Genomic DNA, 27916 nt, shown 5'->3' with positions numbered 1-27916 from the left:
TCAGTCCATGTATTGAATATTGGCATGCTTTTCTTTAGAAATGGATTGAATTGTCAGTCTATGACAGCTGAAATTGGATTGATATTGCATATTGGTTTTGGCCGTAAGGCTACTAACTAAATTTGTATGAAAACTTTTCGACACGAACTGTCATTTCCATACAAATTTACTTTTCGGCTTTCTACATACACTACTGTTAAGGAATCTTGACTAAGGCCCCAGGCCAGCAGCTGAACCTGGTTTAAATTAAATTATAGCGTTTAGGATATCTCCCGTAGACTGAATGGAATATATTCCATTTTATTTCAGTATTTATTGATAATTTTTTTAATGTTTTGATTTTGCAGTCAGTTTTTACAGTTTTAAAGTAAAAATACATGAAACCAACGTAACATTATCAGCTAAGTTGGAATAACCCCCAATATGTGGCTCAAAACATCATGATAGTTATTGATATTGATAGACAGTATATTAAAATAAAATTTTGTAATAAGTAAAATGATATTCGTTTCGTGGACAATTTATCGCGATAATTGTGTGCCATTCGAATATTGAGCGAAAAAAGTTTAAACATTTAATTAAAATTTGTTGGGAAAATATACGAGGGTACTTTGGTGACTGGATAGAGAAAAGATAGATCCTTGTTCCATCTACTGTACCGTTTCTTCTCTAAATCCTTTGGAGTGAGACTAAAACAATATTAAATATAACAGTTATGCATAACATAGTACTAATTAACATTTTAAATAATAAGGATTTATAATTTTAAAATTAAAATGGCAAGTGTTAAAATGACTATAGTTTGGTTTTAATTTATTACAGGATAAACTTACTTCAATGTAGGATCCGAAATAAGAGGATATTCTAATGGTATTTTAATGTTATAGGTCATAAGAGGACACGGAAAGTTCAAGTTTGCCAATGGTAATATACCCTCATTGTCTTTTTGAATCTAGAACGAATATATATTTTATAGCAGATTAAATATCCTAGACATAGGGTAATATATTATAATACTAACAAGGTCTTCCTTATATAACTTTAGAATGTTAGAACACCATTTCCATATATTCTCGTCAGCTGCCCCGCGTTGGTCTAATCTTTTGTGTAGATCTGATAATTTCTTTATTGGCTTGAACGTCTAAAAATATTTCAATCCAAATTATTCGTAAAGTATGCAATTATATTTCTCGTGTTTAACTGTGTGCAAAATGGCTAAGACAATACTTTAATCTAATTATACAATTAACTTAAGACTATTAGAAATGTATGCCTAGTTAGTCACTGATTTATATACATCCTCACAAATGTGGTAAGATTCAGAAACGATACGTGTGAAAATGTATTTGATTTTGACATACGGAACGGAATCTCAGTCCTACAATCAATACTACTTTAGGCTCTGAGTTCTTTAGGCCGGCCAGTGGTAAGAATAGTTAGGGTTAGGGAGCGTTCAAGTATTACGTAACGAATTTTGGAGGGTTGGGGGGGGGGATTTCTTTTGTAAAACGTTACAATGCGGGGCGGGATTGAATTACGCGTTAATGTTAATATTATTTTCGACTTTTCACCACATAATGGTAACTTTTAGGTCTAGAGAGTCACTAAGTAGGTGGTCACGAAACGTGTCAATAATCTCCATAAAATTGGGTGACATAATAGTTGAACGCTCCCTTAGTTATTGTTTCGTTTTAAATAATTATACTCCAAACTTAACCACGGAAATTTGAAACGTAGAATGTATTTTTTTGAATGATTGTAGCCTCTTTGACTCTATGATTTCATTAAAAAAAATATTCTACATAAATCGTATTTTTGAATCATTTGCAGCACGCTTGCGGAGCCTTCATAGCTCTTCTATCCTTATTAATTTTCAAGGTCGTATAACCTTGCCCACCTGTCATGTTTGCGTGTTATAAAGTAGGCGTCAATAAATCCACTTACACCAACGGTTTTTCTCGGTTTTCCTCTCTTATTTTGTACCGGAGGTGAATTAGTAACGCTTGTTGGCTTCGTGTGTGAAGTCAATGCAGAAGTACTCAACGATGAGCCTAGGGTTTCCACCATATCCAATTCGTGATCGTGTCGAAGAATTATATCCTTTAAATAATAATCTGAATTACATATTACAAAAATCCTTTATAGTTTTGTTTCTTCGTTTTTACGTTTGGTTACAAGGACGAGACAGACGAATTACGATGGCGACAATGTAAAAAAGTCGCTTACACTGCCAAACAATAAACCTTGACGAAAATGAGGCAGAGAAATGCGGCGTTCCCACGAGGCGTTAATCACGACAGTCAACCACGCTTTCGTGAAATACACTTCTGTGTGAACGCATAGGCGTTAAACTTGCTTTCGTGAGGAACGGCGCACGACACAAGCGTGGATAGATCAAACGTGTTTGATTTTCAGTCGTGATATACCGTTCGTGAAGCCAAGATGTCGTCACAACAACGTGGAATTAAGTTTAACGACAGTGAAACTACGCGTTTTTTGGAGTTATATTCTATGGAAAAGGTGTTATATGATCCAAGTTTGGAGGAATACCGTGATAGAGATTTATATATCGATGTTTCGATAATGACTAAGTCGAAACACGAAGCGTGAACGGCACGAAATCCCCCAACCATGTGAACGTTTCATCAATTCACACTTTCGTGAGTGTCACGAACTACAGTTGACTAGCGTAGTTGACTGTCGTGATTAACGCTCCGTGGGAACGCCCCAAAACGCTTTACAATAAACAAACACAAAGTAAAATTATCTTTGCTTTAAGGGTGTTAAGAGTTACTGACAGATGGCGTGGTTTTAAATTCGATAATATTGTTTTGGAATGTTAATTATACATAGAAAAAACCTTTAATTTTTCTATATCCATGTTAATCTTCTGTCTTGCCTGCGTTTCCGCTTTTATCTCATCTATGAGAAATGACCAATACTTGTTCACTCGAGATAAATCTCCATACTGCGTTTGTGGAATATATAAGAGGATTCGTTTGGCTATGATTGACGGCAATAGCTGCAACTGCAATAATTCGTTTATGACCTTGTCTTGTTTATACGATCAGAGCACCTGCTAATTGTTAAACTTAAATATTTTTTGAGATTTAGATTGACCATTTATTGTTACTATTATACAGATCTAGAAAAGTATAAAAAATATGTCTTCCTATTTTGTAATTTACAATAATTATAAGTATTTAGGTTATGTAATGTTACAATTTTAAGCTCGTAGTTCAATTTCTGCCTTCTATATCAAACTAAGAAAAACAGTTTGTGAACTCAGAAGAAAATATCAATTATTTCTTACAAAATCAACAGTTTCGATGTTTTCAGGCTTAGGTCGGTTCACCTTCCAAACTGTCCTTTTTGTGTCGTCTTTGAAGGTTATTTCTAATTCTTCCAATTTAAAACTATCGCGAATAGCTTTTATTGTAAAGTTCCAATTGGCTAAGGCTGTTTCCAACTAGAAAATAATTTAATAATTCATTTGAATACCTATTAATTATATTTTGAAATCTTTTGGTAAGTATATAAACAAAACATTATTAGTATTTTAGTTATATTTTAGTCAACAAACAAATTTCTTGAGAAAAGAAGAATATGTCGCTCTCAGTATGTCGTACTCCGTAACCGTGTCGTACTCGTACGTCGTAACCTCGAATAAAGAACTTCGGTTACCATTACCCGAAAATTTAAACAATATATTTACATATATTGTTCTAACAAAATAATATATATCCAAGAAGTGTAAGAGGTAAAATGAGTTATTACGATTGCAACGAAAATACGAAGTATGTTGTATGTTGTTGTGTGTTGTCTGTGACATTGCAATTTTTAGTTTTTACGCATCTGTGGAAGCGAAGCCGGTTAAGCGAAAGCGCGGTAATGACTCACTTTTTAGTTTTGACTTTTGGCTTCGTGTCGATAAATTGTGTATCTATAGTCTATACAATTTCGTAAGTAACTGCATATAGGTCTACCAGAATCTGATGGCAAAAAAAAAATTTAAAAATTAGCGATTTTCATATGGCAACAAAAAAAAAATTTCAGTTGTCAACTGAAATTTCGAGGAATTGTTTTTGTTTTGGCTTCAAATTTCCTTTAAAAAGTGGTGAAAATGTCGAAGAAACCTCTTCGATCGCAAGCAAGAAGTATTGTTTTCAATGTTTATCAAAGAATACTTGATCAACAAGGTGCAGAACATGCACAATCGTCGATATTGAGCTATGTGCAAGTGTTGACTGGTTAGTAGGAATGATACGTCTTGATACTTTGGTTTATTGGATTTTCGTGTGTATTATATTATGTAATTATATAAACTTTGGTTTATTTCAGGGGTTTCTAATACTACCATAAGATGAATTGTTGCCGAGGGCAGATCTAACAGAGGCGTATTTAGTACGCCCGGTAAAAAGAGGAAAGGTGGTTTTGATTTAGAATTGAAAAAAAAACTAAATATCAGATAGATGAGATTTTTAAATCACACGGCCACGAAGTCTTGAGGCTCCCACCATATCATTGTACGGTAAACCCCATAGAATTAATCTGGGGAATAATGAAACGGGTAAAAACGTTACTATACCTGCAAGTAACATAAAATTTTTAACAGAGAAGAGATTTAAGAAGCTTACTCTCAAGTAGGGATCGATGAATGGCGAAAATCTTGTGAACGTCTAATAAAAATTGAAAATCAGTTCATAGAACAAGAACAGTTAATTGAGATGCAGGAGGATAGGTTTATCTTAAATACTGCGTCTTCCTCTTCATATGAAGACTTTTTTATGGATGTGCAGTATTTGGAACCATTTTCAAGTTCTAATAGCCTATAATTAATTAATAAACTCATGAACAGAATAATTGGAGTTTTCATCTAAATTTCAAACCCCAAATTCGTCACTGTAAAATTTTCAAAAATTATCCTTGATCATTGGATAAATTTGTATATTTGTATGTATCACATACAATCAGCCGCTTTAAGGGAAAAAAAGTATCAAAACGTTTTACTCCAATTTCCCCAGTATTGCTAGCGTCAATTTCTTTTTTCCCTTTTTGCCATCAGATCCTGGTAGACCTATAGTTCTACAAGATTAAAATTTGTATACCTTATTTACAACAGTTTTATAATTACCTACCGACCAATCCTGTATTCAAATTTAATACTAAATTTTAAGAACATTTAAAGATATTACTTCTTTTTGGGCTTGTCCGGGAAGAAGTGTTTGTCTATTCTCTTGCCCTTGGGAAAAGGATCCCTTCCCGCGCGGAGTATCTTTCTTAGGCTAAAACATTGAATTAATATTATTTGCTTTTTGAAGTTATACTTCTTTAGGTGCGTTATGAAAAATTGATGAGAGTGAAAATTAACAGAATGAAGTTGCCCACGGAAGATGCTACGGCATTGGACATAATTTAAAAACAACATTCGAATAATAATAGAATTTATGTTACACTTAATGTAAGAGAATAATAATAACAATAATAAATATTTATTTATTTAATTTTTCAACTGTAAACTGAACTTTACTGACTATATTGACTCCTTTTCCAGTCTTTGTTTATTTAATTGTAATTAATTATTTGCATACAATCAAAAACTATTTTTAATAATGCCAAAGAAGTATAACTTCTTACATAAGTACACGCACCCTTTTTTTTAATATTTCACAAATAACAGTATTAATATTTTAAATATAATATATAAATCTAACCTTACCTGTTCAACAACTGGTTTTGCTTTCTCCGGTTCATTAACTACAGCGTATTCGATAATTTCCTCAAGCTGTTTATCTCTATGCTTTTCATATATCATCTGTGCTGTTCTAAGAATCTCCCAGATTATTGGACCTCCAGCTACTGTCAAAAGTTCCGACAGTACGAGAGCTTGCTGGGCCTAAAATATTTAAAATAAGGCTATAATAGCCTAAACATATTTCTCAGTGTCTCAGTCACTATCTATTTAGAAAACGTTGGTTGTTTCTTCTAGTATTGGTCTAAGATCCCGCTATACAACGACCTTCACCGAGATGCGTATTTAATGAAACGTATTTTATATTTAATTTAATATGTCAATAAATATAATCCATATGGGTTGTCTAGCAAATTTCAGTCCAGAGTATGTTTAATTAATAATTTAAAAAAAATATTTTTTGAAACATTTCACCGGTATGATTATTAGATAAATTCTATACCAATCGAAAGTATGAAGCCCATAGAATATGCAAACTTTATGCTGCCCATTCTTTTCCGGTCACAACTATCGGGTTGCCAGGTATAAACAGGTAAATCTGTACTAGCATTTGCAACGGTCTGTTTATTGAATGAAATTTAAATGAAATTAAAGATTATTTTATTCTGAACACGGTGGTATAGGGTTGGCTGCGAAAAATCAGTCCAGAATTGCGGTTGTCGAATTTTAAAAAGTAAAATATTGCTCCAAGTGAATGTGTGCGACTGAGAGGTCCCAACCGACCATCCCATGCGATAGAAGAGGACACAGCATAGCAGCTGTTTAAAGTCCACCCACTTAAAGAAAGAGAGTGCGCATGCTATTTGGGCTTGGAAAAGAAAAGGATAGCGATGGACTCGTATATACTATGCTTCATTTTGGAGTAGTTTATTATTTAAATAGAGAAATAGTTATTTAATTTTTTTTAATAAATTAATTATTTATGTGTATATTTTTTGTGACACTAAAGTATATTTACATCTTTAGTAAAAAAGAAGGTTATAGTGATTCATATATAATACTAGCCTGATTAAAAATATTCATTGAAAAAAATTAAAAAAATTACTACATGCAAATTATAAATCTATAAATATATGTGAAACTTGAGCCTGAGAACTGCGGATGGTTCTTAGATGAATATTTAAAACCAGTAGGTAAATTCATTGGGGATCATACACCTTTAAAGATAGAAGACATTGTCGAAAAAAGTGAAACAGAGAGTGATGACGAAGATTCAGAAGTTGAAGATCGTAGTTTTATGTCCGATGACTCGGATTCTGAATAATTTAAAAAAAAATGTATTTTTAATTTTTTACAATAAATAGAAGTAATTTTTTAATTGTTGTTTTTTTATTTTGTCTCTTATAATAAAAAAAAAATTGCAAGATTACCCTGATTACAAAAATTCACTTTTATGGGTTTTGAATTTTTTCCAATAGTTTCAATTGATTTCAATTTCTCTGTTTACATTTATAGATTTATAATTTGCATGTAGTAAATTTTTTAATTTTTTTCAATCAATATTTTTAATCAGGCTAGTATTATAATATATGAATCACTATAACCTTCTTTTTTACTAAAGATGTATATGTTAACGTAAAATTGTAAATACCGTTAGATTGTAATCTATCTCGCGAGATTATAAACTTTTTTTTTATTTTTTATAAAGACAATTCACACCAATTGACCTAGTCCCATGCTAAGCTGGTGAAGCTTGTGTTATGGGTACTAGGCAACGGATATACATACATATTATAGAAAGATAGACATATAAATACATATTTAAACACCCAAGACCTAAGCACAACACCAAATGCTGATCACATCGATGTTCGTCTCAGCCGGGGATCGAACCCGGGACCCATGGATTTGCAGTCAGGGGTACTAACCACTAGACCAATGAGTCGTCCAAACTGTCGAAAGATTGTGAACCTCAGCGTACTGCTTACAATTTAACGTATTATTATTCGGTAGATTGTAATCTATCGAAGTGAAGCCGTCAAATTGTGAAACGGATCGCACCTCGCGCGCTGATTAATAGAACAGAATATGCCCCGCGCCACCATATTTGTTTGTTTGTTGTCGAATGTAAAATTGGTTTCACTTCGATAGATTACAATCTACCGAATAATAATACGTTAAATTGTAAGCAGTTCGTTGAGGTTCACAATATTTCGACAGTTTACAATCTCGCGAGATAGATTACAATCTAACGGTGTTTACAATTTTACGGTGATATATATATACTTTAGTGTCACAAAAAATATACACATAAATAATTAATTTATTAAAAAAAAATTAAATAACTATTTCTCTATTTAAATAATAACTACTCCAAAATTATGCATAGTATATACGAGTCCATCGCTATCCTTTTCTTTTCCAAGCCCAAATAGCATGCGCACTCTCTTTCTTTAAGTGGGCGGACTTTAAACAGCTGCTATGCTGTGTCCTCTTCTATCGCATGGGATGGTCGGTTGGGACCTCTCAGTCGCACACATTCACTTGGAGCAATATTTTACTTTTTAAAATTCGACAACCGCAATTCTGGACTGATTTTTCGCAGCCAACCCTATACCACCGTGTTCAGAATAAAATAATCTTTAATTTCATTTAAATTTCATTCAATAAACAGACCGTTGCAAATGCTAGTACAGATTTACCTGTTTATACCTGGCAACCCGATAGTTGTGACCGGAAAAGAATGGGCAGCATAAAGTTTGCATATTCTATGGGCTTCATACTTTCGATTGGTATAGAATTTATCTAATAATCATACCGGTGAAATGTTTCAAAAAATATTTTTTTTAAATTATTAATTAAACATACTCTGGACTGAAATTTGCTAGACAACCCATATGGATTATATTTATTGACATATTAAATTAAATATAAAATACGTTTCATTAAATAAGCATCTCGGTGAAGGTCGTTGTATAGCGGGATCTTATACTATATGTCAGAAAAATATTACAAATACTGACTGGCTGTTATCTATATATATAAAAGAAAGTCGTGTTTGTTACAACACTTATAACTCGAGAACGGCTGGACCGATTGCCATGGTTTTTGATTTGTTGGATTTGTTTCCGTCCCGAATAGCAGAATAAGCAATAAAATATAGGATAAGTTATCGAATAACAATACATAAATTAATTAATTTTACGAATGCAAAAAGCATATGGTGCCATCTGTTGACAAAACTACGCATCATTTTACGTCGAATTCGTGTCAGTTCAAGAAATTCCGATCTTGAGGTGAATGAGGAGATGCATAACCATGCTTTGATCCTGATCAAAAGATGTTGGATATCAGAAAGTGCTTAACATGCAGTATCGCCATATTGACGCTAGAGAGAAGATGCCTAATGTGTAAAACTGCCATTCTTCTTTCGCAATGGCAAGCAATAAAACATTTCTGTATTTGCAAAAAAGTTGTATTAATGTAATACTTAACATTAATGAAATCCTAAAATAAGTTAAAGTAACAACGATATTATAAGGTTGTAGGGCGGAACGAAGTTAGCCAGGTCAGCTAGTTAAGCAATAAAATAAATAATTACTAAAACAAAATCGTCTAGCCGTTCATTTGGTATAAATTGTAAAACAAAACGCACACGTAATGTTGTCAATAGTTTTCTTTTGGCAGTACAGGTAAATTAGCTTGGAGAAATTTTTGCGTTTGTAGTAGTGTATGGTCAGCAAATAAAAAAAAAAACAACATTTTATTTTTAGTTTTTATTTTTTTAAAGGTAATATACGTTTGTGGCTGGAGCACACCAAATGCGTACACGTCTACGCATACGCACTACGTACTAATACGGACGTGAAAATGTGTATCCACTGCATTGTAATCTATGGAACTGTATGAGGCAGATAAGCCAGTTCCAAATATTACAAGCAGTGAATGCCGGTTTTCACTTCAGTGAAGACGTGTATGAATTAGGTGTTCTCCGGCCATAAATGTTTTATTCTAATAATTCATCAACCCCAGGCATATCACAATCATCCCCATCCTCGCTTTCATCAGATGAATTATTTAAATTAATTATGATTCGTTCTGATATTGTGTCTAAAGCTGCGTCTCTACCCTGATATTTGTTTTCCTCCTCAATAGCATGCAGACAAACTTTTCTCCATTCCTCTACAGTTATGGCGTTCATTTTTTCTTCAGCTAATGACATTATAACCTTCATATTCATTGCGACATTCTTTTTTGCGACATATGTTTTCACTATCCCCCATATATTTTCTATAGGATTAAACTCCGGATGGTATGGTGGTAAACGCAGCACAGTATGACCGTGCTGTCGTAATATTTCGTCTATCTTGTACTCTACAAATCTCGCCTTGTTTTGCAGAATCAGTTCATATAATTGAGGCTTAAGCAACGTGGATGAATGCTCAATGTTTCGCAATGTCAGCCAGTCAATCATTTGCTGTTTTCTAGAATTACTATTCGGTGCAGGATTTTGTATTGAGTTATGATATGGTGCGTTGTCAACAACAACAACACTATTTGGTTGTAAGTTGGGTATTAATTGAGTTTGAATCCACCTTGAATAGTTGTCATAGTTCATATTGTCGTGGTAATCTCCACTTTTTTGGTTGGCTTTAAACATAAGCAATGCATTTGGTATAAAGCCATCCATACCACCGGCATGAACAATGATTAAGCGGTTGCCTTTCGATATATGTTGCTTCAAACCTGAAGTGCTTCCATCTGACCAAGATTTCGAGAGGGTATGTGATGTATGTATATATGTTTCGTCGGTGTAAACAATTGGTCGGCGTTGTTCACGATATTCAGCAATTTTCATCAAATAATTAATTCGCAAGTATCTAATTTCGTGTTTTTCCATAAGAAGTTTCCGGTTATCTTCTGTTTGCTTCCAATTAAAACCTAATGACATGACGTGTTTTCGTAACGTGCTGACACAACCTTTATAATCGATATCTTCTTTTAATTTTGCGTGCAAAGTTTTCAAAGTGGGAATTTCTTTATTTGTGATGTGGAAGTCATGAATTGTTCTTCTGATAACTTGCTGATCAAAGTTATCGATTACTATTGTAGGTTTACGATTCGGTTTCTTTTTAGGAGATTTAAATGTTACTTCCTGATCTGAAGGTCGACATTTGCTTTCTGATACTACCTTTCTGACGGATGCTATTGAAATTCCCGTTGATTTAGCAACTAATTGAGTGGGAGTCATAATACTGCTCGGGTTGTTATTACACTCATTTTCGAAATATTTGTACAAACAGTACAAAACTTCTTTAGTTTGAGAAGTCAAAGGCTTGCCTCGACCATGTTTTAACACTGGAGCCATTTTTAATTAACAATATAAAGTTGCAACACTTACACACAAATTAAACACTTCAACAAATATTATAACAATAATAACAAACAATAACAACAATCAACAAATACAAAATTTAACAATTAACGTAATAATTATAATTTTTGAATGAAATGTGTGCTTTATGTTCTAACAGTACCAAGCGACTGACGCCGGACTGCACGTGGCACCTGCGGACAGCGTAAACTGGTTTATTCTGGTTTTGTGCGTGTTTCCACTTTCCACTATCAAGTGACGATTTTTTGCTTTAGATTGAAATATCTCGGAAACGGTGCGTCCTAGGCCAAAAATAAATTTTGACCCCCCCGTAGACCCCCCGGAGTTTTAAAAACCTAGATGAAAGGAAAAAAAAATATATATCGGTCTCTCCTCTTTGAAGTTTCACTTCTATCGTGTGTGAATCGCGCACACACCTTTTTTTTATAAAGTCAAAACCTTTTTTTTTAAATAAAAACTTGTTTTTATTGATAACAAAAATCAGAGTGTTGCTAGGGATAAGTATAATATTAAATAGTAATGTTAGGATATCGAAACATTTTTGTATAGGCCAGAACGATATAGTGGAAACGCGCTCTAAGATCTGAGTAATATACACACCACTACATATGCAAAAATTTCTCGAGACTAATTTCACTGTACTACAAAACGTTGAAATTTAAGTTCACGTCCACGTGTTTTTGAAAATAAACTGAATAATTTTTAAAACCATAAATCTGCTCAAGCATTACCGACCATGCATTCAGATTTGCCGGGTCAGCAAAGTCAGTCAGTTAGTATTATCTTAATATATATAATTTACGTGTCACGTTGTTTGTCCGCTATGGACTCCTAAACTACCAAACCGATATCAATCAAATTTGCACACCGTATGCAGTTTGATCTAACTTAAAAGATAGGATAGCTAACATCTAAATTTATACCCGCAATATTATTTTATTGCAAAATATTTGTTTATTATTTAATAGTCACAATTCTAAGAGATGGCGCTGTGTTGAAAGTACCAACGTTTCACATAAGCCACAATTTAATGGCATAACCACCAATAAAGCATGGTGGTCCCCATGACTGGTGTTCTCCTACCGTTTCCCTTGAATAGTTTACTACTATATTGTAATATAACAAAAACCTTAGCCACAGCAACGCTTGGCCAGTCTGCTAGTATATAAAATAAAATATATACCTGAGTCGAATATATACCTATACATTACAGTTTAAATATAATAATTATGTAGTTACATACTTTAATGGGTATATGTTTTAAACTTAAAAATTGCAAAATAACATACGGGTTCAAGTCTCGAAAACCAATTTTGTTCGTTTATCATGGCATCTTCTACCAATTTTACTGGTAATGCTGTTCTATTGTTGTCCATTGGGACTTGATCATAGCTGCTCCATACTTCTTTGCTGAAACGAAAACATACTTAAACTAGCGGTTTATCCCTGTTTCGTACAGCTGGACATTTGTTTCTTATATTTATTCTTAAGCCTATTTTTATCAAGGGTAATGTAGGATTCTAATGGTGAAAGAATTTTTCGAATCGGTCTTTTAGTTTTAGAGCCTATTCAATGCAAACTAACTAAACAAATATTTCCTATTTGTTATAATATTATTACAAACACAAAGTTAAGTTTACTTCTACTATTTCTAAATTATCACAAAGTTAAGTTTACTTCTACTATTATTAAATTATTAAAAAAAAACAGAAGTTTAAAAGTAAAAACCATTTGCCATTATCTTGTTTTATTGTATTCGTTGATGACTAACGAGATTGATGCTTGGCACGAAAACTGCATGTCTTCACGTTGTGAACCCTGGAGAAGACGCATTATACCTAAAAGTAGCACGGCGAGTTAGACTTACCTACAGATTGAAGAAACAGCATCTTTAGGTCTACAATTCCAGATTGATTTCAAGAACAAAGATAGCGTCCAGATACTCTTTACATCTTTTACAAGCATTAACAAGAACCGCCTCTTATTCTTCCACGATATCCTTAGAAACCAATACTTCGAAATAAGGAGATGTTTACTAAACTCTATTGACTCTTCATAATAGTCCTTCTTACCTGAAATTAGAAAATTTTGGATTATTTATTTATTACTAGCTGACCTGGCTAACTTCGTTCCGCCCTACAACCTTATAATATCGTTGTTATTTTAATTTAACTTATTTTAGGATTTCATTAATGTTAAGTATTACATTAATACAACTTTTTTGCAAATACAGAAATGTTTTATTGCTTGCCATTGCGAAAGAAGAATGGCAGTTTTACACATTAGGCATCTTCTCTTTAGCGTCAATATGGCGATACTGCATGTTAAGCACTTTCTGATATCCAACATCTTTTGATCAGGATCAAAGCATGGTTATGCATCTCCTCATTCACCTCAAGATCGGAATTTCTTGAACCGACACGAATTCGACGTAAAATGATGCGTAGTTTTGTCAACAGATGGCACCATGTGGTTTTTGCATTCGTAAAATTAATTAATTAATTTATTGTTATTCGATAACTTATCCGATATTTTATTGCTTATTCTGCTATTCGGGACGGAAACAAATCCAACAAATCAAAAACCATGGCAATCGGTCCAGCCGTTCTCGAGTTATAAGTGTTGTAACAAACACCAGACTTTCTTTTATATATATAGATTAAAAGATTAATAAAGAAGTAATATTCCTTCGTTTTTCTTCTATTCCTACGATCCCTTACGAATCTTGCGCAACCTTTTCTGGCACTCAGCATGACACTACAATTTCAAGAATTCTTTGTCACACATTCAATACTAAATGGTTTAAGGAAATACATTTTCAAAGAATCAATTGGTAGGACTTGATAGTACATTATTTTTATGTACTATCCAATCACGGTTTATATAAACAACTATAGTCTCTTCTTTATACAACTTTTATAACAAAAATATAAGCTCCTTCTAATAAATATATAGCTGGCTTTTGGATTGTTGAAATATAAGTTCAATTTTGTACCACCTCAAGCAAAAGCAATAGTGACAGTTTGATTGATGATATCTTATTATTGCGGGAAAACATCGTTTCACTTCTTGGAAAAGCTTAGAGAATCGCCACATGTGTAAAGGTAATTTCATTTTACTCACTTTTTATGCACTAATGTATTGTTTAAAGCCTGATTAACACACTAAAATCAAACATACAAAACTAGCTAAATATTTACTAGCCACCTTTTTTCAATTCATGATGCACTCACAAAGTAGATACTTACCACAAATCATTTCAGCCAATATTAATTCATCGATTAAATTAACTTGCTTTGAAAGATCCGCAAAAGAACTCATCTTTTATTAATTATTAAAATGAAACGTCGCAAATTTTATAATTGACAATCGTTTGATAGATAAACAACAAAGCAGATAAACTTTCAAAAAGTATTATACATGAAATGAAACTTCACAATTTTCTTCGCATTAACGGTTAATAGTACATATTTATTTCTAATACTCGCATTTCCCAGCTCATGGATCCCAGGGTCAGCCTTACAATAGCTGTTATATAAGTATACAGCATCATTCCAGTTACAAATCCGACGTTGTCAGTCGTTGCGATGACGCGAGCAGAAACGACACCCCAAACAATTTCAGTTAAACCAAAAAGTGCTAATTTGTGTCGATTCATTTGCATCATAGCAATCACTGTGGTTGTATCTATTTCCTATGTTGTTTATAGAAAACCAGCCGATTCATTAGGAGATCCGTCTGATCAGTTCATAGTTAAGAACATCCCGAAAACCTTTACGAGGTTAGAAAGTGTTGAACCTGAAGATAGGGACGTGTTCAAGGGTTTCCAAACTTCATTTCTGCCCCATGAGGATATAATTTTAACACAACGATTCGAGACTGATTCCGATGTTAGAGATTTTGCGTATACAACAAATGAGCCTTCAAAGAGGATCAAGCGTAGAAGCCAAATAGCGTCTGATGATGATGAGTAAGTCTGTAAATAAATATTTTCTTTACTGTACCAATTATTTTATTCTACCCTATAACAGTAGGGTCCAAGAATATTATTATTATTCAATTTTGTCTACATTCGATCAATAATTGCTCGAAAATAAAATAAAATTGTGATTTTAGAACAAATAGTGAACTATATCTGAGTATAGTATAAATTAAGAACATCTATGTGTTAATCTTCTGTTAGTTGCATACCAGTTTATTAGTATGTTGCTATTTAGGTTAAGGATTAAAGATGTAAATTTATACTACAGAGACGCTTTCAAAAGTATTAATAACTTACCTTAATGCAAGTAAAATTTGTGGGTAAATTAAAGGAATTCCTGCATAAACAAAAAATTTTGAAAAAGAAAATTGAACGCGTACATGTACTTAACCTTGGATTTTTTGAGCCAAAAAACAATGTATTTTTATTTCGAAATAATTATACATATGAGTTTACCTACTATAAATACTTGTTAACCTATTTAGGTTATATTGATTTAGACGCGATCATCGCATCGGTCACCGTTCAATGGTCGTGAACTCTTTATTTGACCTATTATAATTATGTGCATCTACTAGTTCTTAGCATAGGAATTACTTTAAAATTTACTATTTATATTTAAACTCCATATCACAATCCAACCTACCGTTTGTTAACGACTGTAACCAAACGAACAATTTTTATATGATACTAGCTGATCCGGCAAACGTCGTTTTGCCATGTATATCATTTATAATAAAAAATATTGGTTGATCGTGGAGGGGGGGGGATCGTTGTATCATAAAAAAATTAAAATAAAAAATTAAAAAAAAAATTTAGGCGTGGACTACCCTTAACATTTAGGGGGTTGAAAAATAGATGTTGTCCGATTCTCAGCATACTCAATATATACACAAAATCTCAAGAGAATCGGTTGAGCCGTTTCGGAGGAGTTTAACTACAAACACCGCGATACGAGAACTTTATATATTAGATTTCCACTTTCAGGGAAGATGAATCATTGCAAAATGATGAATATGAAGAGGGCAATGTTGGTGGTTATGAGAATGAAGAGAACTACCAATACGACGACGATAGTAAATTACAAAGGTATATTTATTCGTCTTATATTAAATTGTTTGAAATTTGAGAATATACATCGTGACATATGAAATATTCTAAAGTTAAATTAAAAAGTCGATATCGCCACAAGTATTGTTTACCGATTCTTAAACAGCCGGCAACGGATTCGCGTCGTCTGGCGTTGTCAATGCCCATCGTTAGGCTAGGTTAGACATAGACATAGATTTATAAAATAATAATAATCAAATAACAAAAAGATTTTTTTTTATGGAATAAGGTATTTTTAAGTGTGTAATGTGTGTGGTTGTAACTGGCCCTGGCTCAGCATTATGCTAAAGAGCAGACGTGTTCCACAGCGCTGGTCATTCTGCCAGAGACCACAACAGTCAGCCTTGTAACAATACCCTTTAAACAATAATGTAGAGATCGGAAACAGATAAGTCATGATTCTTATTATAAATTCAGTGTACTACATAGGAAAAAAATAAAATAACATTTAATATGTTTATTATGGAATATACAGGGATCATTTATTCCACTTCATTACATTTGAATCGGTAGACATCCCTACTCATCGGCAAAGATGACAGAGGTGTAGGCCGAGAGAAGAAGACGGTGAAAAAGACTTTCTTTTTAAATAACAAACCATCAAACAACACTTATTTTAAAACAAATATCTCAAATTAATAAGAAGTAGCCTGTTTAGCACTAGTCCCAGGTCCTTTTATCAACTAGATAATCGTTAACTTTATAGTAAGCCTTTTTACACAGCTTTTTTTTAATACATTTCTTAAATTGATTAAAAGCCAGAGATAAAAGAGCCTCTAAGAAGTGATATTTATTCTCATAAGTTTTCATATTAAGGAACTAAATGATTACTGTTGAACTATGAGGAAAAAATGTTATCAACATAACAAGAATGGTCCTCAATTAACTTGAATACACGGTGATGGAAAAGATTGTTAGGAAATGCCTTAGACCCAAAAAATCGACGTCGTGTGTCAGGCACAGAAGGCTGTTACGCTATTTGCGAATTAGAAAAAGCAAATGATCACGAAACAGATACAGAAATCCGACGCTAAGATCTAAAAGGTTGTAGTGCTGTTTATTTTATAAATTTAGCACTAAAGCCAAATCCCACTACTGTTATTTTGACGTGATAACGTCTTTAAAATCGTTTTAGTCGGGTGACATGTTCAGAAACTTGTGTCACACCATAACCTCGAGAGAGAGACGGACCGATCTCCCGTCTCATCTCGAGCGCTGCCAGTCATTCCGTGAATGTATGAAGAAAAATGTATATCATAGTCGAATAAGTAAACTTGTCATTTTACACCCGAAATTTATCATCAAAAGTGTGAATAAAACGATAGATGTAATTTAAAATTTGAAAAAATTGTTATCTTCATTAATTCCTTACTTCCCAAAAACTTATATCACCAATAAGACGTTATCACGTAAACATCTCGATCGTAAACCTACTTTACAAACAACCAATATTTTGTTCCGCGCCCCTAACGTTATAAAAAAGGGACCATCCCTTGCCTCGGATTCTTCCCTTAGTCTATAAAGTTGAAAATACTTGCTCAAAAATTGAACCGATAAATTAAAAAAATGGTCATAATAATGCCAGGCTTCGTGGGTTGGCATCAATAAAATAGACGTAGAAATATGTTAATCCATCTAACGAGAACTAATAATATAAGGGTGTTAAAACATATACCTTTAAACATACCTCAATTAATTATAAAACCATTGCAATTCAGTACCTACTGGTCACACGGTATAATCTATAGTCTATACTTACCTAATTATGTATATTATGCTAGTTAGTCTATGCCCAGAAGCGATCTTTGGACACCCATTAAAAATAAAAATATAATTTAGAGATATTCTGTTAAATAAATGAATAATTTTATAAATACCACCCACGGATGTTGTTAACCCACTGTGGTATAAAGAATAAATTAATTTAATTATTTTAGAACTGACTGTGTTTACTATTTACTTTAGTGCGGCACATCCAGAACTATACGTAGACCGTGGACCTCTAGACGATGTGGAACAAGTTCGCAGACAACCTGAGCTCGAGGAAGGAGAAATGAGTTCAGGTGCCCATGTATACAAACAAGTACGGTCTCATACAGGTATGTGGTACACATAAACAATCTTCATGTATAAAATTTAATTTGAGCCGTATTTGCCTAGTGGCTTCAGCGTGAGACTCTCATCCCTGAGGTCGTGGGTTCGATCCCCGGTTGTGCACCAATGGACCTTCGATCTATGATCGCATTTAACATTCGCTCGAACGGTGAAGTAAAACATTGGGAGGAAACCAGCTTGCCTTAGAACAAAAAAGACGACGGCGTGTGTCAGGTGCAGTAGGCTGATCACCTACTTGATATAGAGAAATAATCGTGAAATAGATTCAGTAATCTGAGGCCCAGAAAGTCGTAAAATGGATTTAAAACTTAAGAAAATTAAATCTATTGATATTTAAATTGTCCGACGTTTTCGAACTCGTACGTATATAAAAGCTATACACTACACGCTCATTATCCAATTGTCGTTAAAATGAGTCAAGTTCATGACCAATTCTATTGCATTTAAGGCTTGTCAACTGTTACTAAATATAACCATAAAGAGAAACTCGCTGAGGAAAATTTCAGAAAACTATTTAATGAATTAAAATTTGTTCAGATTTCATTTGAACATTGACCAACGGCCGATACGGCTCGCGTGTGTTCCAAATCTTAACAGCTGAAGAGTAATTTTAATTATATTTTATTTGAATATTGATCAACTGCTGACACAGCTCAGTAGGGCTTAGAAGCCGTAGGGCTCCGTCTGTTACCTTAGGTCTCTTGGCAGACATCCCGTACTTATTTATATACTATTTATGTGTTAGGGCGTCTGTAGGGCTTAGCGATTCGTAAGGCTCTTATGTCTTACCCTCTCATATATTTAGTCATCTAGTGCAGCTTGCTCATATACATTACATATACGATACAGATACTCCTGACAGTCAATACATTTAAATTTTAAACACACATTTCACAGTCCACTGACTAGTAAGCTGTACACAATCGTATTGTAATTTTATATTTTTTAAAATCCCCCGAACTTCGTTTCGCCTTAATGTTTTTTTCTTAGCTACCTTTTTAGTAGCTACATACCAAAATATGTATAATTTTGCTAAGCTACTCTCTAGAGACTGTTCGCTTTTCCATTTTATCTGTCCATAAAAACCTTCCTCACAGTTCATGGAATAAATAAAAAAAATACTTGAGTTGGACCAGCCGTCTTCGAATTTTTCGTGATTCTTTTTTGTTTATATAGATAGAAAAATATTGTTTATGTTATTGTATCGGTATGGTCTTAGATAAGAAGTCAGTCAATCATACAAAACTCATACCTCTAAAGTTCTATAAGTAAATTATTTTTCTAAATTCCTAAAGTAGCTTTTAAGTCCTTTTAAACAATAAAATCGATTTCGTTGTTTCGTTAGTTATTACGCAACCGTTCCATATTCAAATAATTTTCAGGTATACACGGCTTTTGGAAAGGCCAAGGAGATAGAGAAACAATAAGAAACACACAAGCAAGCATCATGAAACAATTCATGGATGAGAACGCAGATCCTTGTCATGATTTTTATCAATATGCCTGTGGAAACTGGCCTTCACTGAATTCTATACCAGCGGACAAGGCTGGGTGAGTCCTTTTGTATATAGAAAGTGCAATTCACGAAGACGCGCCCCACTATTCCTCCTAACCGTTTATAGTATATGTGTGAAAACTTCCGTCAAAGTTTGAGTGTTATCTTTACACACGCACACTACAATTAATAGTTGACGGTTCGCAACTGATGCTCGGAGCAAACTCCCCGCACCCCGCGAACCCCTCAACCTAAAATTGGTGGCCGTAGTGGTGTACTAGATATCGATTATTGAAGTTATGAAGTATCTCTTCATACATCGCAGACGTGATTGGTATTATGTTGAATCGATTAAATATCTTGTAATGACGTGTCTTAAATTTTTGTCCTCAGGTAATAGAGATATTTTCTTTAATCTTTATATATATAATTCTTCTGTGAGTGTGTATGTCACTGAACTTCTCTCAAACGACTGGACCGATTTTGATGAAATTTTTTGTGTGTGTTCAAGGGGATCTGGGAATGGTTTAGATTCTTTAGATTCGATAGTTCTTTCTAGATTAGATACAAATCAGCCCGGCAGGTGGCGCTGCAGTCGGTACTTTCATACTTTAATATCCTAATAGCTTGAAATATCATGCAGGACAACGTCTGTGGGGTCCACTAGTTAATAACTAAAATTCATCAAATTTCTGTGTTTGTATGTTTTAAGTAATTTTATTCAAATTTAGCATTATTTAAACTATTCGTATTCTTTCAGTTATGATACCTTTGAAATGCTGAGAGAAAACTTAGATGCAGTCCTTAAAGATCTCCTTGAATTTAAAAGTACCGAATATCTATCGTCCTCATATCCAGGACCACATTTAGATTTGGACAAGTCCTTTTTAGACGTACTTAGTCCTTCAACGTGCCCCAATTTGCTAAATAAATTGCACGTAGATATTGTACTAAAACCCAATGAAGATATTGAAGAATTGCCCCATTACAATATTAACGAGCATGACAAATCTGAAATAATAAATAGAATTCGAAGATATTTAGATAAAGTAACAAACAAAAACAAACATAAAACTAAATACAAAATACACGAGTTTTTGAACGCACACAAGCGAAGCAAAAAATATTTAAGACCAGCAAAGAAATTTAATGTTAGAAACGGACGAAAATTACTTTCAAAGAGAAGAGTAAAAAGACGACAGAAGCCAATAGAAGAAATTATATCTCAGTTCACGGTGAATCCAACGGATCCAGCTCATGGAGATGCTACATTAAAAGCCAGATATTTGTTTAAATCTTGTATGAATCACGAAATATTGCGACAAAGGGCCCATCAGCCGCTCTTAGACCTGCTAGATCTTTTCGGCGGATGGCCTATATTGAACCCTGAATGGTCGTCAACAAACTTTGACTGGCTTGAACTGATGGCTAAACTACGATTGTTTAATAATGATATTTTGATATCTCAGTGGGTTGGGCCGGATATTAAAAACTCCGACGAGTATGTAATTCAATTTGACCAAACCAGCCTAGGTATAGTTTTGTTTTATAGATCGGTACGAAATACATTTACTCATAGTAAAATGCTATGACCTTAAAATTAAATACATATTGTGTTTGAAAATTTCGATTATTCAGGGAGACTCAAATGGGGATCTCGAATATCGCACTACAAAAAATATTGTTAAATTTTTAATGAGTGGAGAAAGTGAGTGTGATACCTGTATTTGAAAATAATTGGTTTTGGCATATAGGAAAGATATTGAAAAAAATTAGTTTGTTCGTGCCGTGTCCACTGCTGGACATAGGCCTCTCACCTAAATTTCCAGTACAACCGGGTCCCTGCGCTCTGCTCTCCATTCGTACCAGTTCCACCAAGTGGCAGGCTGTCCAATGCTTCGCCGACTAGTACTTGGCCTCCATTTTAGTCCTTTTTTTGCCTCATCGGGCATCCGTTCTTCAGGCAATGTGCACCACCTTAATTGCCATTTTAGCTTACTTTAGTTCTAAAAAATATCAAATCAAAACCCACGATCTTTAATCAACGATTTATGAATTATGACACAATATTTTTCATGATTCGATTCTATATTTCGTTCTACAGTCTGATATTTTAAAAATTTACAATATTGTTTAAATCCAGTGACTTATAGATATATTGTATAGTTGTCTTACAGGTTTACCAACACGCGATTACTTTCTTCAGGGCTCAAATCTAGCTTATTTAGATGCATACAAAGCTTACTTGATAAAAGTCGCAATTTTGCTCGGAGGAGAGCCTGGGTATGTGAAGACGAGCGCTGAAAAGCTAATCGATTTTGAAACCAAGTAAGTTTTAATTTTAGTGCCTAATAACAATAGTCAAATTACTAAAGAACATTGTGTAAATGTTGAAATAGCTAATAATAATGATAATAGTATAATAGTAGTACTATTCTATGTGGATCTTGGCCTCAGAGAGCAATTGATTCTTTGTCCATTTTTATTTCATAGGCAAGTAAGGAATCACGATTTTTGGTTTTGAGAAATGCCAATGCTTATTTTTTAAATTGAATAGAATTTTTTGCAAAATGTTTATAAGCACCAGCAAAATAACTATATATTTTATAATCAAACGGTATATAATTTTACGGTAAATGAGTTTGACGTAAATTATGCTGTACTTAATACATGGTGTTTCCCAGATTAGCCAAAATTACATCCGCCCCCGAAGATAGACGTAACGTATCAGAGTTGTATCGACGGATGCCGTTATCCAAGTTGGAAATGATGGTTCCGAAAGTCGATTGGAGGAGATATTTGTGTATCGTCATGAATAGAACAGTGCATCCAGGGGAGACCGTTGTGCTCTTCGCATTGCATTATGTTCGGGTAAGAATAACTAATTAAAAAACACCAGTTATGCTATAATAACCTTTTATGTCTGGCCACAAACTTCAGTTACTGCCTTACGATTCTGTAACTCACTTTTCGAACTCTTACAGCGGTTTTCACAGCGGCGGTCGCGCTCAAATCAGTCGTAAAGCAGTAATTTTACGACATTCTGATAAACAATAAACTACAAGCTCCCTCCTTATCAGAAGGCTGTTTCGTGATTATTTGTCTTTTTTAAGAGTCAAGTAGGTGATCAGCCTTCTGTGCCTGACATACGCCGTCGGCTTTTGGCTTAAGGTATGTCATTTCTGCCTGCCACCTTCAACTTTTTTTTGGTAGAACAAGGGGCCAACGGGCTGGCGGCTCATCTTATGTTAAGTGTGATACTCACACAATTTGCCGGCATTTTAAGAATTTGGTCGCTTTTATCTTGAAGCACCCTAAGTCGAATCGGCTCGGAAATATTTCAGTGGGCAGCTGGTTTCACATAGCGGTGGCACGTGGCAAAAACTGCCTTTAAAACTGCATAGTTAACTTTTTATAAATCTCTTATATACCTTTATTGAACTTTTTTATTACGAATTATTAAATTCCTCTTATATTATACTATATAATTATATATAACGCCTTTATATAACAATTTGGCAGCACTTGATTCAATTAATTGAGAAGACGGAACCAACCACTTTATCAAACTATCTGCTATGGCGTTTTGTGAGGCATCGCGTCAACAATTTGGACGACCGATTCCAATCGGCTAAGCAACAGTAAGTATACTAATTCTTATATAACTCTTATAGAATCTCGTGATCGTGTTTGTTTTTAGATCGGCGCTCGTATTCTGTAACTTTCAATAATGGAATGCCAAAATTAAATGTTACCAACCTAGTATTGGTCTGGGGTTACAAAACTCTGCTGCGACCAGTAGGTTCTCACTTATGGCTATGAAACCTGGCCCCTTAGCAAAACAGACGAGATTGCTCTCGTCAATTTAAGCGGGCCATAGACGGACCGCATGTTGCAGTCAAGACCGACTGCAATATGCGGTTTGCTCGGGAACTGCTCGAGCGGTCCGTGTATTGCGAATATGGATTTAGTATGGAAACTGCAGATCGCCGTGCGGCGACCGCATATTGCAGTCGGTCTTGACTGCAACATGCGGGCCGTCTATGGCCCGCTTTAGTTGAATCATTGTTAACGTTTTATTTACATAATATTTTTTAATTATTTATTTTTTAATATCTTATTATGTAATGAAATTTCAGATTTTATTTCATACTCTTTGGTCGAGAACAGTCCCCTCCACGATGGAAGAACTGCATTTCCCAAGTAAACTCTAATATGGGGATGGCGTTAGGTTCGATGTTTGTGCGTAAATATTTCGATGAAATGAGTAAAAATGACACACTGACTATGACGAGGGAGATTCAACAATCTTTCAGGTGAATTTTTGAACATTGTTTTAGTATTCTTTTACAATCTAACTAAAGCATCTGTCTCTATTCATCACAGCGTAAATACAATTTGACAGAAAGAGAGGAAAGAGTGATTATTCTTGATAACTTAGTAATATTACGAATTACTTTCCTTCTAATATAGGTACTAATATTACAAAGTTTTTTGAGTCACAATTTTATACACCATCCCATTATATATGAAGCATCGTAGTAAATAAATATCTTCTTAACAAATTAGTTCTTTCATTGTATAGCACACTCAGCTACTCACGATTCGCCTTGTACTCTCTCATCCTCATAAAGTCATATGTTTCTCGGCTGTGCACCTATGGACCATAAAGGAAAACATCGTGAGGAATGTCATGCCTTAGACCCATCGTCGATGGTGTCAGGCACAGAAGGCTGATCATCTATTTTGCTTATTTGAAAAAAATTGTCACGGAACAGATACAGAAATCTGAGGCCCAGACCTTAAAGGTTGTATTTTTTTGGGATTTTTTATGTGTTTATAATTAAAATTTCAGAGATCTGCTCCATAAGACGGATTGGATAGACGATGAGACCAAAAACCTTGCTGCCCACAAAGTAGACTCGATGATGCTGAGAATCGGATACCCTGGCTTCATTCTAAAGAAGCACGAACTAGATGAAAGATACAAACAAGTGAAGATCTATCCCGATAAATACTTTGAGAATATATTAAATATTCTGCAGCATTTGACAAAGATGGAGCAATCGAGGTGAGAAAATAATATATGCATTAACATAACCGTAATAACCGTATGAAAGAGGATGTAGTGACAAGGATACGAAAGGGAATGCTTTAGTGGTTTGGCAATAGGCAAATTGGGTTGGGCGGGCCTAGTTGGGAATATTGGGACTAAATCCGAACGTACTGGAGAATGAACTAGTTAAAAGTACCCACATCCGACGAGCATGGATGGTGAATGTCATGAAAGTAGATGGAACGATTTGTCGTAGTAAGTGGAAATCCGTAGTATCTGCCATCTTCGGAAAAAGCGTGAAAACATAAAATATAATATAAATTATTGATCGTCTCTTCCTTCAGTTTTCTTGTAGTCGGCTAAAAGTATTTGCTGCTCACTCGCCTTACGCCATTTTCTTCGAATTCGTTCGAATATGTACGAGTATATGTCACTCGCTCGTCCGGTGAAAAATCGTGCAAACAGCATTCCTTAGACCAAGAAAACGACAGCGTCTGTGAGGCACGGAAGGCTGATCACTTTGCCTATTAGGAGAAACAATTAATCACGAAACAGATACAGAAATCTGGAGCCATGGTGGCATAGTCAAGATTCTTTAAACGTACTTTTAATATAGAAAGTCGAAAACTATATTTGTCTGAAAATTGGTCGACACGAACTGTCATCTTAATAAAAATTTAGTTTTCGACTTTCTACATACTCGTACACTACTGTTAAAGCATCTTGACTAAGCTCCCGGGTCTATAAGTTTGTAACGGCACTGTTTAATAACTAATAGACACTTTTAAAGTTAAAAACATCAAATTACTAATGCCTGTTCATATTGTAAGTAACAAAACTGTGAATGTCATTCATATTTAAAATTTGACATATCCAACCTTGGATATAAAGATACAATTAAGGAACAGATAGAGAAATCTGGGGCCCGGGCCTAAATATCGTTAGTTACGTTTTTAATAACTAGAAGATACGCTTAAAAATGTATATTATGTACTAATGCTCATATTGTAAGTAATAACAATGTGAATCCTTGGATGTAAAGATACGATCAAGAATCAGATACAGAGATCTGAGGCCAATACTAAAGTGATTTTTTTAATTACTAAGACACCTCTGTATTTATAGAATAGGTCAACCAGTAAACAAGACCTTATGGAATACAGCACCGGCGGTAGTTAATGCTTACTATAGTCGGAATAAAAACCAAATAATGTTTCCTGCTGGGATCCTGCAACCGCCATTCTATCATCGCCATTTCCCACGCTCGCTCAATTTTGGGGGTATTGGAGTTGTTATTGGTAAGTGTTATTTTGCACTACTGAAGTCAGATCGGATTAAAACGCGTTTTTATGTTTAAACAGTTAAATTATAAAGTTTAGAGCTAATAATGTGAAATGAAAAATGTGATTTTTTTTTTAAGTCTCTCGGCCACCCTTTATGAAGCTAAAGATTAACCGTGGTTGTACATGTAAAAACTGGTAACTCTAAATCTTTAGTCTAACTGGCGCCGTTCAAGTATTACGTAAGCTGATTTACTACAATTATTTATCCGCCATATCAGCAAAATTAAGCAAAGCTCTTTCAAATTATGTGAGTAAAAAAGTAACTAATAATTACTGCTGACGTAATCACCATCTAGGTCCCCCAACCCCATGTCATCAAAAATAAGAAAATGAAGACCCTACTGCTCCTCTATTAGTTACTTACATACAATACTTGATCGACCCCTATAGTACTATAACAACTTTGGGTTGAAATTTCATTATTTTATTAAAACGCGTTTTAATGTAATACAACTTCTTTTAACTCACGTTAATAAGAGCTGTTCTTACTCACTTTCCTTATATTTAAGGTCATGAAATCACCCACGGTTTCGACGACAAAGGTCGGTTATTTGATTGTGAAGGGAACCTACATAGATGGTGGTCGGACTCGGCCATAGAGGCATTTCATAAACGAGCGCAATGCCTTATTGATCAATATGGGAGATATACTGTTCCCGAAGTTAATATGAAACTAGATGGCGTTAATACACAGGTAAGTACTGTACATCTGCGTTGATGTTCAATACTTTGTCAAGCTTAGGGTAAAGCTATGACAGTGTACATAAATAATAAGATAATTTGGTCATAACAAGTATAACGCGTACCGCAAGTATAAAGTGTTGTGCGTATGGTAGTTTTAAAATAAAACTCTATCTATAGATAAATACATCAGTTGAGAGAGAGCATGTTTCAAATTTTACAATTATGTATATTGAAGGTTAGCAAGCCTAATAACAGTTTTATAAGATTAGATGTCTTTAATATTCTAATTAAATAATGGTTTAATAAACTTATTGGAATACCTTTTGTCATTAAAGGGTGAAAATATAGCAGACAACGGTGGAGTAAAGCAAGCTTTTCACGCCTACTTAAACTGGCTTGATCAACACAACGCAGAGCATGAAACTCTTCCCGGAATAAATCATACACATACACAACTTTTCTTCCTGAATTTCGCTCAGGTACTTGAAACAATTGAAATAATGCATAACAAAATCAATTAAAACTTTTTCGTTTACCTTAAAAATATACCTTAAATTATGTTATAGTTAGATTTCTCTCAGGTATGGTGCGGTTCAATGCGTCCAGAAGCGATGCGAAATAAACTGAAGACGGCAGTTCATTCTCCAGGAAGGTTCAGGGTTATTGGTACTCTTTCAAATTCTGATGACTTTGCTAGAGAATTCCAATGTCCAATTGGGTCACCTATGAACCCCAAGCAAAAGTGTAGTGTTTGGTGAACATTGCTTTAATTAAGTATAGGTCACGTCATACGCCAAAAATACTCGGTTTTATTGAGTACTGGCCATGTACTGTTTAGTTAATAGGTGCATTAGGCATTATATGTTATAATTTTATTATTATTACTCTAATTACTTATTATATTTCCTGTAGTAGATTTAAATTCATATTTTTAAACTTATTTATTTATACTATCCGATGGTAGAAACAATGGTTAACCATTATTACAACAAAAACATTTTAAACGTGTACTAACGCCCGAACCCAATAACCTATCTCTCAATC

The 27916-nt window shown here is 34.1% G+C and overlaps 2 protein-coding genes and 1 long non-coding RNA gene across 7 annotated transcripts; 2 read left to right on the top strand and 1 right to left on the bottom strand.

Moving 5' to 3' along the window:
* Positions 1–469: 469 nt before the first annotated feature.
* LOC125049415 lies at positions 470–14716 on the bottom strand. 3 transcript variants are annotated; one of them, XM_047648683.1, is made up of 11 exons: positions 14336–14712; positions 12955–13159; positions 12377–12497; positions 5720–5896; positions 5196–5285; positions 3314–3469; positions 2861–3028; positions 1945–2100; positions 1022–1141; positions 834–952; positions 470–689 (listed from the first exon to the last, which is right to left on the bottom strand). In XM_047648683.1, exons 1-11 carry the CDS (start codon positions 14406–14408, stop codon positions 575–577), a joined length of 1500 nt encoding a protein of 499 aa, XP_047504639.1. In that variant the 5' UTR covers positions 14409–14712; the 3' UTR covers positions 470–574. The 3 variants fall into 3 exon arrangements, with proteins under 3 accessions (XP_047504639.1, XP_047504641.1, XP_047504642.1); XM_047648685.1 differs by having other exon boundaries at positions 14508–14708; XM_047648686.1 differs by lacking the exon at positions 834–952 and having other exon boundaries at positions 14336–14716.
* LOC125049416 lies at positions 4220–4863 on the top strand. The gene is made up of 2 exons (XR_007117003.1): positions 4220–4250; positions 4342–4863. It is a non-coding gene; the product is annotated as an uncharacterized LOC125049416 (long non-coding RNA).
* LOC125049414 (neprilysin-4-like) lies at positions 14675–27916 on the top strand. 3 transcript variants are annotated; one of them, XM_047648680.1, is made up of 14 exons: positions 14675–15057; positions 16057–16158; positions 18145–18278; positions 19677–19845; positions 20550–21322; positions 21967–22117; positions 22474–22660; positions 23312–23430; positions 23929–24105; positions 24645–24860; positions 25971–26143; positions 26698–26882; positions 27208–27351; positions 27454–27915. In XM_047648680.1, the coding sequence occupies exons 1-14, from the start codon at positions 14675–14677 to the stop codon at positions 27628–27630; spliced, it is 3090 nt and encodes a 1029-aa protein (XP_047504636.1). In that variant the 3' UTR covers positions 27631–27915. The 3 variants fall into 3 exon arrangements, with proteins under 3 accessions (XP_047504636.1, XP_047504638.1, XP_047504637.1); XM_047648682.1 differs by having other exon boundaries at positions 27443–27612; XM_047648681.1 differs by lacking the exon at positions 16057–16158 and having other exon boundaries at positions 27454–27916.

This window comes from Pieris napi, chromosome 5, assembly GCF_905475465.1.
Source record: "Pieris napi chromosome 5, ilPieNapi1.2, whole genome shotgun sequence".
NCBI classification, from domain to species: Eukaryota; Metazoa; Arthropoda; class Insecta; order Lepidoptera; family Pieridae; genus Pieris; species Pieris napi.
The sequence above is the reverse complement of the archived record's forward strand: the minus strand, read 5'-3'. Positions and strand labels throughout refer to the sequence as shown.